A 13,087-nucleotide genomic window follows, 5' to 3' on the forward strand; every position below is an offset into this window, starting at 1 on the left:
CATCGCCCTCTGCTCCTCCCCCTCACTCGTGCTCTGTGTCTCTCTCAAATAAATAAATAAAATCTTTAAAAAAAAAAAAAAGGAGCAAAGACCACCCCTACGCTCTCAAGCGGCCAGAAGGAATGCAAATATCTACAAGAGAGACAGGCGAAGGGTCTGGCTAAAGAGGGACGCACACACCATCTTAACTCTGGGCGCCCCCTCCTCTCTGCTCTGGGCTGCAGGTGTCCTCCTGTCCCGCCTCATGGTCCCAGCCTGTTCGTGCTTGCGCCCTCGGGACCCATGCTGACTATAGAGCAATTCGGGGAAGGGAAGGTAGAGGAATGCTGAGCCCCAGGGATACGCACACTTGCAAAAATCACAATAGGAGATTCTAGTTCCTGTGGAACAAAGCAAATTCCTCTTCAGGTGTGCGGGGCAGCCTCTCGGATGGGCCCCAGTGACACCTACCTCCTGCCTTGTGGAACCCCCTCTCCTAGAGGGCCGGCCAGACCTGGTGACTCGCTTCTAAAAAACAGTGCAGGAAAAGTGCTGCGATCTCACTTCTGAGATTAGGTTACCAGAAGCCTGCGGCCTCCGCCCTGGGTGACGTCACTGCAGTCCCTGCCAGCTCTCGGAGACCCTTTTGGTTTATTTTTTTATTTCTTAAGGTTTTGTTTATTTATTTGAGAGAGAGAGCATGAGTGGGGGTGGGTAGGGTCAGAGGGGCAGAGGGAGAGGGAGAAGCAGACTCCCCACAGAGCGGGGAGCCCTACACGGGGCTCGACCCCAGGACCCTGGGATCATGACCTGAGCCGTAGGCAGGAAGCTTAACCGACTGAGTCACCCAGGGGCCCCTCGGAGGCCCTTTTTAAAATCATTGGTTCGGGGCATCTGGCCGGCTCAGTTGGCAGAGCATGTGACTCTTGATCTCAGGGGTGTGAGTTCGAGCCCACATGGGGTGTAGAGGTTACTTAAAAATAAAATCTTAGGGGGCGCCTGGGTGGCTCAGTCGTTAAGCGTCTGCCTTCGGCTCAGGTCATGATCACAAGGTCCTGGGATCGAGCCCCGCATCGGGCTCCCTGCTCCGCGGAAAGCCTGCTTCTCCCTCTCCCACTCCCCCTGCTTGTGTTCCCTCTCTCGCTGTGTCTCTCTCTGTAAAATAAATAAAATCTTTTTTAAAGAATAATAAAATAAATAAAATCTTAAAAAAGAAAACCATTGATTAGGTTATGTTCTGACCTCCGGGGACTCCCTGTTGCTCCTGGGATCAAATCCAACCCCTTCTGCTGCCTGCATAGGGCCCTCGGGGAGGTGTCTCCAGCCCGCCCACCCTCCCCTCACATCTCCCGGGAATGACCAGGTCTCTGGTCCCCAGAGGACACCACTGGGTGGCCGGCGTTGCCTCCCTGGGGGCCCTTGCGCTCGCTGCGTCCCCGACCAGGGCCGCTGCTCTCGGGTCTGCCTGGGCTGGGGGGTCTCCCAGGGAAGGCCCCCCGCCCCAGCCGATTCAGCCCCACCTGACCTGCTGCTGTCTCTCCCGCCAGGGGACCCTTGGGCTTCGGTCTCTTCGGCGCACGAGTCCTTGTCTGACATTACCCTGTATTCATGTCCTGCTCCCTCCACTAGAAGAGGCAGGTGTAGGAGAGCTGGACGGCCTTGGCCTTGGCCTTACGTCTGCGTTCCCAGAGCTGGGGGCTCCGAGGCACTAGGTAGACAGCAGGTATTTGCTGAGTGAGTGATACAAGGTTACGTATTAGGTGCTCAGGAAATATTTATGGGAGGAATGCGCCCATACCCAGGGACACTATACAGCCCCTCAAGTCAGGGGCACTGAGGTCCTGGTCCTCTGGGCTGAGCAGGGGACCCCCAGCACGGCACACAGTAGGTGCTTATTTCATCGTGGCCAAAGGGAATAGAGACTCTCCGGACGGTAGCCTCCACCCGCACATTTGAGGAGACCCTACACCCTCCCTCGGGGAAGGAGCGAAAAGAGCTGTCTGCCAGGCAGGGGCAAAATATATCCTCTTGTAAAGATCTATTTTTAAAACTCAAACACAACATTAAAGCAGCAAGAGCATCCCCATTATCCCGCTGCCTGTCACACGATCGAATAGATTTTTCTGTCTCTTTCCCCGATGGTCCTTGCGCACATGTATTTACCTAACCGTGAGCTGCGGATGAGCCATTTCCTATTATCTTTGCATCGGAAGTGGGGTATTTTTAATCACCCCTCCTGGCTTGCCTCCAGCCAGCTATGGTGTCAGCCTGCCTCAGCCCCGTGATTCATCCCGACGGCTCTCCGCCTGCCCCGCTGTCGCCTCTCCCTGCTCCGGCCCCTCCCAGCCACACCCTGCTCCTGGCTAAGGCCCCCGGGGCGTCTGAGGATGGAGGGCCGCCCCCCATTCCGTCCTCATGTGCTCACATCATTCCCCCATGACAGACGGGGAGACAGGCCCCACGAGCAGGGCTCCGCGGCACCGCGCCCTGGGCGGGGTCAGGCTGTCCCCGAGCACCGGGCCGGACCGGGTGCGGCCGCCGGTGAAACACCGGCCCTTGCCGGACCTCACGTTTGATGGTCTGGAGCGCCAAAGTGAGGTGAGGAATGGCGTGCTCCTTCTTCAGGAAGTCAGTGACGAGAATCTTCGGACTGGCCAGCCGCACAGCTCAGGCGTGGCAGACGGGACTTGGGCTCAGGCCTGATGCGGATTTCGGACACCACTCCGCGCAGCCCCTGAGCTACGAAAATGGGTACAAAGATGCTGGGCTGGACCTTCTGGGTCACTGAACAGGTGCCCGCGGGAGAGAGCCTGTCGCCTGATGGGGCCACTGGAAATCCAGCTGCTGAGAGGCTCTGTAGGCCGACGCTGTGTTCCTGCCGGTTGGGGAGGGCTCATCCCAGGGACCCCGCGTGCCCCTGCCAGCTCAGACGACTCAGGACCCCCAAGGGGTGTCGGGGTACAATCGGCGTTCTAGGGCCTTTGCAGTTTGCAACAACGCCTCTCTGTCCCTCCTCTTCCTCCTTCCTGGTCCGCACACCTTAGGAAGACGGTTTGATTATGACATGCAGCTGTCCCCCCAGAAAGGGCTTGATTTCTTCTAGGCTGCCCAGTGGATAAATGGTCAGGACAAATGGAGTGAGAGATATAAACCACATCGGAAATACGTGAAATTTCAGAATTTCATCCTTCGCAATTCCTTTTTTTTTTTTTTTAAAGATCTTATTTATTTGAGAGAGAGAGAGAGAGCATGAGCAGGAGGTAGGGGTAGAAGAAGAAGGAGCAGGCTCCCCGCTGAGCAGGGAGCCCAATGCGGGGCTCGATCCCAGGACCCTGGCATCATGACCTGATCCAAAGGCAGATGCTTCACCGACTGAGCCATCCAGGAGTCCCCTAAGCTTCCTCTTCTATGAATGATCAACTCATGTGCTTTGCCCAATTTTCTTTTAAGGTGTATTGTCTTTTCTTCATGATTTGAAGTTTGAGGAACTTCAAGAAAAGAACTTCTACGAGCCCCTCCAACCACATCCAGCCACCTTACCTGGCGCTCCGCCCACAGACCAAAGTCCTGACCTCTTGGAGAGTGAGATGTCTGCATCCTTTGCTAAAGCCAACCCTCACGTGTGCACCGGCCCCAGCTCAGGGCTCTGAACAGCCCCTTTCCCTGCACCTTCAGTCTCCCCACTAATAGTTCACTGCCATTAGCCTACGTAAATATGCTATTTCTCCTCTCACAACCAGAAATAAAATAAAACCCCCTCTCCTGTCCCCATCTTCTCTGCCACCTACTGCCCCTTTGTAGGAAAACTCGTTGAAAGAGTCTTCACCACTAGCTGTCTCCAATCCCTCTTCCTGCCATTCCCTCTTTTCTCGGTTTGGTTTGGTTTTCAATTGTGGATAAATACAATTTATGTGTGGATATATACAATTATGACATAAAATTTACCAGTTTTAGGGGCGCCTGGGTGGCTCAGTTGGTTGGGCGACTGCCTTCGGCTCGGGTCATGATCCTGGAGTCCCGGGATCGAGTCCCGCATCGGGCTCCTGGCTCGGCGGGAAGCCTGCTTCTCCCTCTCCCACTCCCCCTGCTTGTGTTCCCTCTCTCGCTGTCTCTCTCTCTCTGTCAAATGAATAAATAAAATCTTAAAAAAAAAAAAAATTTACCAGTTTTAAGTGACAATTCAATGGCATTAAATACATTCACAATGTTGTGCAACAATCACTACTTATCCACCTCCAGAACCTTACTGCCCTAAACCGGAACTCTGTCCCCATTAAACACTAACTCCCCCATTCCCCTCCTCCCGGTCCCTGAGCAACCCCCCTCCTACTTTCTGTCTCTATGAATTTGCCTCTCCTTGGTATCTCATATAAGTGGGATCATACAATATTTGTCATTTTGTGTCTGGCTTATTTAACTAGCAAAACGTTTTCAAGGTTCATCTCTGTAGCCTGTGTGTTAGATCTTCATTCCTTTTTAAGGCTGTATAACCTATTCTATGTATATTACCACGTTCTGTTTATCCAGAATGTCTCCACCTTCTGGTCATTGTAAATAACGTTGCTATGAACACCGGTATACAAGCATCTGTTTGACTCTCTGCTTTCAATTATTTGGGGTATACACCTAGAACTGGAACCGCTGCACTCATAGGATGGTTTAGCTTTTTGTCCATCTGCCAAACTGTTTTCCCCCATGGCTGTGCCATTTTACATTGCCGCCAGCAACGCACAAGGGCTCCAGTTTCTCCACTCTCACCAGTACCTGTCATTTTCTGTGGTTTGGTTTGTGTTGATAGTAGCCGTATAGGCTAGTATCCTACTATAGATAGTAGCCTAATAGGCATGAGGTGCTATCTCATTGTGGTTTAGATTTGCACTTCCCTAATGACCAGCAATGCTGAGCATCTTGCACGTGCTTCTTGGCCATCTGTGTATCTTCTTCGGAGAAATGTCTGTTCATGTCCTTTGCCTGCTTTTAAGTTGAATTTTTTGTTGGTGAGGGCGCCTGGGTGGCTCAGATGGTTAAGCGTCTGCCTTTGGCTCAGGTCATGATCTCAGGGTCCTGGGATCGAGTCCCGCATCAGGCTCCCTGCTCCTTGGGAGCCTGCTTCTCCCTCTGCTTCTCTCTCTCTGTCTCTCTGTCTCTCATCAATCAATAAATAAAATCTTTAAAAAAAAAAAAAGAAGAAGAATTTTTTGTTGGTGAATTGTAGAAGTTCTTTATATATTCTGGATATTAATCCCTTTTCAGATCTATGGTTTGCAAAATATCTTCCATTCTGTAGGTTATGTATTCACTCTCTCGATGGCGCCATGTGATGCACAAAAGTTCTTAATTTTTTTTTTTAAAGATTTTATTTATTTGACAGAGAGAGACACAGCGAGAGAAGGAACACAAGAAGGGGGAGTGGAGAGGGAGAAGCAGGCCTCCCACGGAGCAGAGAGCCTGATGAGAGGCTCGATCCCAGGACCCTGGGATCATGACCTGAGCCGAAGGCAGACACTTAACGACTGAGCCATCCAAGTGCCCCAAAAGTTCTTAATTTTGATGAGGCCCAATTTATTTCTCTCTTGCTGCCTGTACTTTAGGTGTCAAAAAATCATTGCCAAATCCAACATCATGTAGCTTTTCCTTGGTTTTCTTCTAAGAGTGTATAGTTTTAGTTCTTACAATTTTAGGTCTTTGGTTTGTTTTGAGTTCGTTTTCTGTATGGTGAAAGGTAAGGGTCCAACTTCATTCTTTTATCTGCATACAGATATCCAGTTTCTCCAGCACAGGCTGTTGAAAAGATGCCCTTTCCCACTGAATGGTCTCAACACTCTTCTCAAAGGGCTTGGGTTCTCTGTTCTGTACCATCGGTTCATGTCTGTAAGCCAGAACTATACTGTTTTCGTTACGTAGCTTTGCAGTAAGTTTTGGAATCAGGATGCGTAATTCCTCTGACATTGCTCTTTCTCAAGATTGTTTTGCCTATTCAGGGGCCCCTTGAGGGTTCCTATGAATCTTAGAATGGGCTTACCTATTCCTGCAAAAAAACACCAAGCATGGAGGCAGGACTGGACGTACCAGACTCGAGAACTATTGAGAGGCAAGTGTGGGGGGTAACTCAAGCGTGGTGGGTGCGGGGGTATTAAGGAGGCAGCGAGAGAGAAGTTGGAGAGGTGGGTAAGGCCAGATCCCATTCAGTAGGAGCCATGGAACAGTTTTCGGAAGCTCATCCGTCAGCTGTGCAATGAGTAATAGAGGAGGGCAGTGGAGGTGCTACATGGTCAGGGAGGAGGGGCAGCCTGGACACCGCCCTTGTCCCCCCACCTCCCCCCGACTGCCTACTGGCCACCAAGTCCCTCTCTACTGCAGGGAGTGTCTGAAGAAGACATGGAGGCGGTCAGCCTCGGGGAGAGCTGAGAGGGCGCTGGGACGTCCAGGGGAGCCCCCCCCCAGGGACCTGAAGCCCCACACGAGGGAGGGAACGTGCAGGCAGCACACAGACCACTTGGAACATTCACACTGCGTAAGATACAAAAATGTCACAGGGATCCGCGAAAGAAAATCAAAGGGCAGCGAGGCCTACAGGGGAAATGAGGGGGTGAGAGCGGCCTCTGGGCTGGTTTCCTTTCCCACCAAGTAAAACAAAACTAGGTCCCCAAAGTGGTGAGGTCAAGCCTTCCTCCTTGCGTACCAAGAAAATGCACAGACGCTGCTGAAACTGAAGAGCGCCGGCCTGGGTGGAATCAAGGAAGGAACCGCGCGCACTATGAGCTTGGCAGGCGGGACAGCAGCTGAGCCCCAGGCCCCGGGGGGCGAGGACGGCTCTCAATTCCATTCCATGGGCTGCCCCCTCTTACTCCAGAAAATTTGGAAAGGGGAAAAAAAAAAGTAGGACAGCATCAGGATTCCACACCTGCTCCTTTTAACTTACAAACCAACAGATCTATTAATCCGGTTTCCCTTCCCTTGCCGAACTGCAGAAGCTTGATGCAGATACGCCGGTACAGCCGCGTGGAGGTGTCGGAAAGCTCCACCAGAACCCACCCCCGTGTCCCGGGACGGGCCTCTGTTCGGCCACAGGACTGCAATCACAGCGCGGTCTCAAGGCCGTTCGCCCAGCAGACTGACCCCAGGGTCTCCAGCATCTGCCAAGGGGCACCGGGCGGGCCCAGGGGCGTGAGAATCGAAAGCACCGCGCAGGCGTCTCGAGAAGGCTTCAGGCTGGACACGAGTGCGCCTGTCCCTCCCCTTCCAGAAGGGGCAGCTGCTGGGTCAGAGGCCCGTCTCCCTCGGCGGCATCTCCCTCCGGCTGATGCTCAGAAGGCCCTGGGAGGTGGTCCCCACACGCCATCCTGCGCCTGGGCTGCCACTCTGTCTCTCCACCTGCCGCTACTTCTGCTTGTATTCGGGGTCCTTCCCGCTGGGCGGCAGCTTCCTGTGGATCAGGCTGAGGCCGCAGAGGATGAGGAACACGCCTCCCCACCACAAAACCTCCTGGCACTCTCCATACAACACAAAGCCCAGGAAGGCCTGCGGGACAGAGACCACAGTGAGGCCACGTCCACACCTGCCCGCAGGACTCGAGCGCGGCGAGGAGGCACCACCTCACTCCCCTGGGGGCTGACGGCCCTCCTGGGGCAGGAGGAAAGGTCTGGAGCTGGAAGTCGGGGGCCTGAAACCCAGCTGTCACCTTCCGCAAGTCACTATTCATGTCTGGCTCACCTGGAGAGGGGAGGAGGGTACCTTCCTCACAGCCCCGGCCCCGAGCGAAGTGCACAAGAAAGCCCAGCAGAGGCCAGCTGCTAAAGCCCAGCACACAGCGGGCGCCTGGTGTTTGCTGATCCAAACCGGCCGGCCAAGTCCTCCCTCCCTCGACGGCAGGACCGACTGTGCTCAGCCCTGCCTGGCTGACATCAGGCTATCAGAGGAAAGAGCAGCCCCCCTCCACGTCTCACGCTCAAGTTCACAGAGCCCTAGGCGTCCAGCTAGCACAGAGGTGGCCGAGACTTCAGAATGAGGGCGGCAGCCTGGAAGGGCAGCATGCAGGTAGGCTTTTTTACAGTTGGACTTCATCCCCAGCTAGCTTGAGAGTTCGGCCAAGTTTGAGATTAGAGGAGCAGCCCCCAGGGGTCAAGCCACAGCCCAATCTCTGCGTCAGCTCCTGTCTGGGAGGGCGAGAGTTCCCCAACTCACCCAGAACCCAGCTTTGGGACAGGGGGACTGTACCCTCAGGCCACTCACCGAGCTGAGGATGTTTGAAAACGTCACTGTGACTGATGCAATGGCTGAAGACATGGAGAAACTGAGGCCCCGGCTAAAGAATGTCCACATCAGAGAATTGGTAGTCGCCATCACAATGACTCCCAAGATGCAGAAGCCCATGTTCACCTGCGGGAGAAAGCGTCACTGCGTCCACGCTCAGCCACGGCGGACCTGCGGCCCCCCTCACAGCACACAGAGGGGCCTGATCACCAGCAGCCGGGCCCCTACTGAGACCCCACCACAGCTCCTCAGAGCTTTCCTGCACAGGACTTCACCTAACCCTGTGCTCAGCACACCCATTTTACAGCTGAAATAAACTGAGACTTATTTGACTGTCTTGCTGGCCATGTGCCCTGGGGCAGAGCAAAATGCTAATCCGTAACCAGTACTTTGTTTAGAACACCAGTCCCTTACTGGTTTCGAGGATCAGTGCCGGAGGGCAAGCAGTTATTAGTCAGTATGTAGTGTGAGCAAATCAGGGTCAGAGTCCTCACTTCCGGGGGATCAGGTAAAGCGTGAATTCGCCAAGCTTCCTCCCACCCCGTGCAGGCTACCGGACACTCAGGCCAGTCCTGCTGGGCATTCTGGAGTTTTTACTCTGTGCCAGGCCCTGTGCCCAGGTGTTTTAAGTGCATTCTCATTTATTCCTTAACTTCACTTTACAGATAAGGAGCCTAAATTAGTAACTTGCTTGAAGTGCCTATAACCTGTGGGAGCCACCAGGATTCAAACCCAGGCAGTGGCTCCATGCTCTTAACCAGGACACAGCCCTGCTCAGGGAACCGCCCCCTCTACTTGACTAGTGATCCCAGGCATCACTTGGAGTACTTGCAGCCTTTTTCTTTTCTTTTTTTTTAAGATTTTATTTATTTATTTGAGAGAGAGAGAGAAAGCACGAGGGGAAGCAGCAGAGGGAGAGGGAGAAGCAGACTCCCTGCTGAGCAGGGAGCCCAATGCGGGGCTCGATCCCGGGACTCCGGGATCATGACCTGAGCCGAAGGTAGACGCTTAACCAACTGAGCCACCCAGGCACCGCTTTTCTTTCTTTCTTTCTTTTTTTTTAAAGGTGAGAGCCTGGAAAGGAAAGGATCTTAAGCCTCCTACTCAACATGCAGACCCCTTGCTTGGTTTTGAGTTAGAAACCTGCTTGCAGACAGAGCTCGCTCCTCTGGGGTGACCATCTAAACAGCATACTTTTTTTTTTTTAAGATTTTATTTTTAAGTAATCTCTACACCCAATGTGGGGCTCGGACTCACAACCCAGAGACCAAGAGGTGCATGCTCTACTGACTGAGCCAGCCAAGCGCCCCTCATACTCTTCTTTCTTTCCAGGGTCATAAGGAAAGGGTGTCTTGGGGCGCCTGAGTGGCTTAGTCTGTTAAGCATCTGCCTTTGGCTCAGGTCGTGATCCTGGGGTCCTGCGATCAGGCCTCACATCGCATCGGGGCTCTCTGCTCAGCAGGGAGCCTGCTTCTCCCTCTCCCTCTGCCTGCTGCCCTGCCTACTTGTGCTCTCTGTCAAATAAATAAATAAAATCTTTTTTTTTTTTTAAAGGAAAGGGTGTCTTTGCAGAATTTTCACAAAAGCACTGTATGAACCAGTGGCAACCTGCTTATGTAGTTATGAAGGCCTGGTGCACAACTACCCAGACTAGGAAGCCTCATGGTTCAGAGTTACTCATCTTCCTTCGGAGCACTTCAAGAATTACACCCAACAGGGCACTAATCTCAAGCATGGTGGTTCCCACTGGATTAGCCCTAAACAGGTTTACCCGCATGGACCACTGTCCGTCCAGGTCAGGAACTAACCCTGGGTGCTGGGGCAGTGAAACCCCTCGGGCAGCAGACACTGGCCTACCACTCGGGATGGGAGGGGCAGGGGTCCACTTCAGCAGACGTGTGGAGGCCGTTTAGGAGTTCTCAGCAAGGGGGTGGGGGCGGGGTGTCCAGCATGCTTCTCTGTCCTTTTTTTTTTTTTTTTTAAAGATTTTATTTATTTATTTGACAGAGAGCGAGAGCAAGAACACAAGCAGGGGGAGTGGGAGAGCGAGAAGCAGGCTTCCTGCTGTCCTCTCTTACACCTACGTGTCCCAAACTCCCAACTTTCCTGGCAGCAGGGTATTCGGGTCAAAACACTCGTTAATTACGGAGCAAAGGCTTCTCACCTTAAGAGTCACGTGCAGAGACATGTTCAGGCATAAGGGGCTTAAAATGAAAGGTAGAGAGTGGATGCAGGAAAGCGAACTAGCCCAATCGGAGGACAGACTGTAGGTCCCTGGTAGGGAAGAGGCTTAGGTCTCTTACCGCCTACACTGGACGAGGATTTGACGGGATTTAGAATGCAGGGATGCTCTCCCGCCCCAGCTGACTGCAGCGCCCGGCCGCGGACCGGGCGAACAGACCGGCGGGCGTGAGGCTTCGCCCTGCGCCCCCAACCCCAACCCTCCCGGAGCCTCGCGGGCCCCGCAGCGCCCCTCCTCCGCCCGGGCCCACCCGCCCGCCGGCCGCAGAGGCGCCCCGGGCTCGACCTCGCTGCCGAAGGCCAGCTTGGCGGAGGCGGCGGCCAGGGCCCCGAACGCGCCGGCGCACAGGCAGTTGAATACACCCCAGAAGCGGCGCCGCATCGCGCCGGCCTGCAGGTGCGGGGGGAATTCCGCGGGGGCGTCGGGGTACGCGGCCGGGCATACGGCGCCGCCGGGGGACTGCGGCCTCTCGGTCATGGTGCCCGCCGCCACCTCTCCCCGCGCCCGGCGCACCCGCCACCAGCGGGACAGCGCGCGCGCCGCGATTGGGCGGCGGCCCCACGTGACGCGGCGCCCACGTGAGCGGAGAGGCCAATTCGGGCGCGGCGAGGGCCTCCGGGGGGCGGGGCCGGGGGCGGAGCTGCGCCCCGGGGGCCTCCGCGGGGCAGCGGGCCGCCTGCGGCGTTGGGCTTCGGTCTACCCGGGAGCCGTCCGGGGCTGGCGTCGGAAGCCGCGGCCGTGCCGCTGTGGTTGCTGCTGTAGAATAACTATCCGTGACCTGGCCGTTTCAGTCTTTGCCGCTGAGTGCGGCCCAGCATCCGCTTTCCCCAGGAATTTGTTAAAAATGCCGAATCCCGGGCCCGCCCGGCACCCATTGATCAGAATCTGCATTCCAACAAGACCCGCTGGGGATTCACCTGCACCTTCCAGTTCGGGAGGCGCCAAGTGGAAAGACGCCTCAGCAGAGGGCGCCAGAGACCTCCCCACTCGGCCAGGAGGCGGGCTCCGGTGAGGGCCTCTGACCAATCAAAATGCCCAGATGGATACGCGCTCACTGTAGGATTTAGAAAATATGTCACCAAAATCACTCTGCTCAGATACCCAGGACTAACATTACTTCCCATTTCCTATGCACTTCAGTGTTTAAAATGTGTGTAAAAAGTAGTACATGTCTTTCCAAGAGAAGTGTTGGGACTACTTCTCTCCAGGAAAATCATTATTAGAGTACTTTCTGTCTAGGCAGAGTTTTATATATAGCACACGTTAAAAAATAGTTTACATAATCTGTATCGGACGTTTTTAGTATGATTTCACACTGAACTGTTGAGCAGCATTTTTTTTTTCCCGTTCCGGAAGTTTTCGTGGAAGTCCTTCCTTGCCACTCTCTCTCACAGGGTGGTTTTGTGGCTCAAATTAAAGCATGGATAGCCCTGATAACTGCTATTTATAGGTTGAATTGTGTCCCCCCAAAACAGATATGTTTAAGTACTAATCCTCCACACCTGTGAATATGACCTTACTGCAGATGTAACCAAATTAAGAAGTCATTAGCGTGAGCCCTAATCTGACTAGTGTTCTTCCAGGAGACAGAGACACAGGGAGAAGGCCACGTGACAACGGAGGCAGACTGGAGTGATGCATCTACACGCCCAGGACCGCCAAGGACTGCTGTGGGTACCCCAAGCTAAGAGAAAGGCATGGAACAGACGCTCCCTGGAGCCCTCAGAATGCCCTTGCTGACACCTTGAATCTGGACTTCTAGCCTCCAGAAACTGTGAGAGAATTGCTTTTAGCCCCCCAGTTTGTGGTCATTTGTTCTGGCAGCCCCCAGACACTCCCAAAGGTGGGTAAGACCCAACCAAGCCTCTTTAGTACCAGCTTCAGTGTTCCAACCCTTCTCCCACCTCCAGGGCGATCTCAGTTTCTATGTTCTATATGCTGAATTTTATTTTATTTTTTTAAGATCTACACCCAACATGGGGCTTGAACTCACAACCCCGAGACCAAGAGTCCCACACTCCACCATCAAGCCTGCCAGGTGCCTCCTACACTGATTTTTAGTTCCCTTTTTTTGTTTCTGGTTCTTAGGGATTGACTATTACTCTTTGGGAATTCAACTGTGTATTAATTTTTAAAATTGTTTTTCCTCAGCTTTATTGAGGTATAATTTATGACCCATAAAATGAAGCCATTTTGAAGAGAGTTTAATTTTTAGAAGACTTATAGAGCTAACTGTGTGCAATCATCACCACAAACCAACACATTTCCACCACATCAAAAAAGTTCCCATCGTGCCCTTATGGTCACTCGCTCCCATCCCCAGCCACCAGCCACCGAGGATTTGCTTTCTATCTCTATAATTTGCCCTTTCTGGACATTTCACATAAATGGGATCATACAGGTATGTGGTCTTTTGGGCCTGGCTTCTTCCACTTTTTTGTTGTTGTTGTTGAGGTTCATCCATGTTGCCTCTTTTTATTGCTGCGTATAGTGTTCTATTACGTGTAAAAAATGCTCGGTATCATTAGGCCTTAGGAGAATGTCAGTGATGAGCCACAACGCAAGCTCTGGGATGACTACACTAAAACATCTGGCAGTAACAGGAGCTGAGGA

The 13,087-nt window shown here is 53.4% G+C and overlaps 1 protein-coding gene across 2 annotated transcripts; it reads right to left on the reverse strand.

The window, feature by feature from the left end:
- Nucleotides 1-1,298: 1,298 nt before the first annotated feature.
- TMEM42 (transmembrane protein 42) lies at nt 1,299-10,985 on the reverse strand. Of its 2 annotated transcripts, none has more exons than XM_034997076.1 (3): nt 10,760-10,985; nt 8,212-8,358; nt 1,299-3,018 (listed from the first exon to the last, which is right to left on the reverse strand). In XM_034997076.1, exons 1-3 carry the CDS (start codon nt 10,949-10,951, stop codon nt 2,914-2,916), a joined length of 444 nt encoding a protein of 147 aa, XP_034852967.1. In that variant the 5' UTR covers nt 10,952-10,985; the 3' UTR covers nt 1,299-2,913. The 2 variants fall into 2 exon arrangements, with proteins under 2 accessions (XP_034852967.1, XP_034852966.1); XM_034997075.1 differs by lacking the exon at nt 1,299-3,018 and adding an exon at nt 6,891-7,500.
- Between the last annotated feature and the right edge of the window lie 2,102 nt (nt 10,986-13,087).

Source organism: Mirounga leonina, unplaced genomic scaffold, assembly GCF_011800145.1.
Source record: "Mirounga leonina isolate KUSES-001 unplaced genomic scaffold, KU_Mleo_1.0 Mir_94, whole genome shotgun sequence".
NCBI lineage: Eukaryota > Metazoa > Chordata > Mammalia > Carnivora > Phocidae > Mirounga > Mirounga leonina.

Excerpts from the sequence above, each read along its gene's own strand:
- TMEM42 (XM_034997075.1), bottom strand. The coding sequence starts at position 10,951 with ATGACCGAGAGGCCGCAGTCCCCCGGCGGCGCCGTATGCCCGGCCGCG. Across the intron at positions 8,359-10,759 it reads AGCTGGCCTTCGGCAGCGAG|GTGAACATGGGCTTCTGCAT; the intron begins GTCGAGCCCGGG and ends TTTCTCCCGCAG. Across the intron at positions 7,501-8,211 it reads TTTCAAACATCCTCAGCTCG|GCCTTCCTGGGCTTTGTGTT; the intron begins GTGAGTGGCCTG and ends TCTGTCCCGCAG.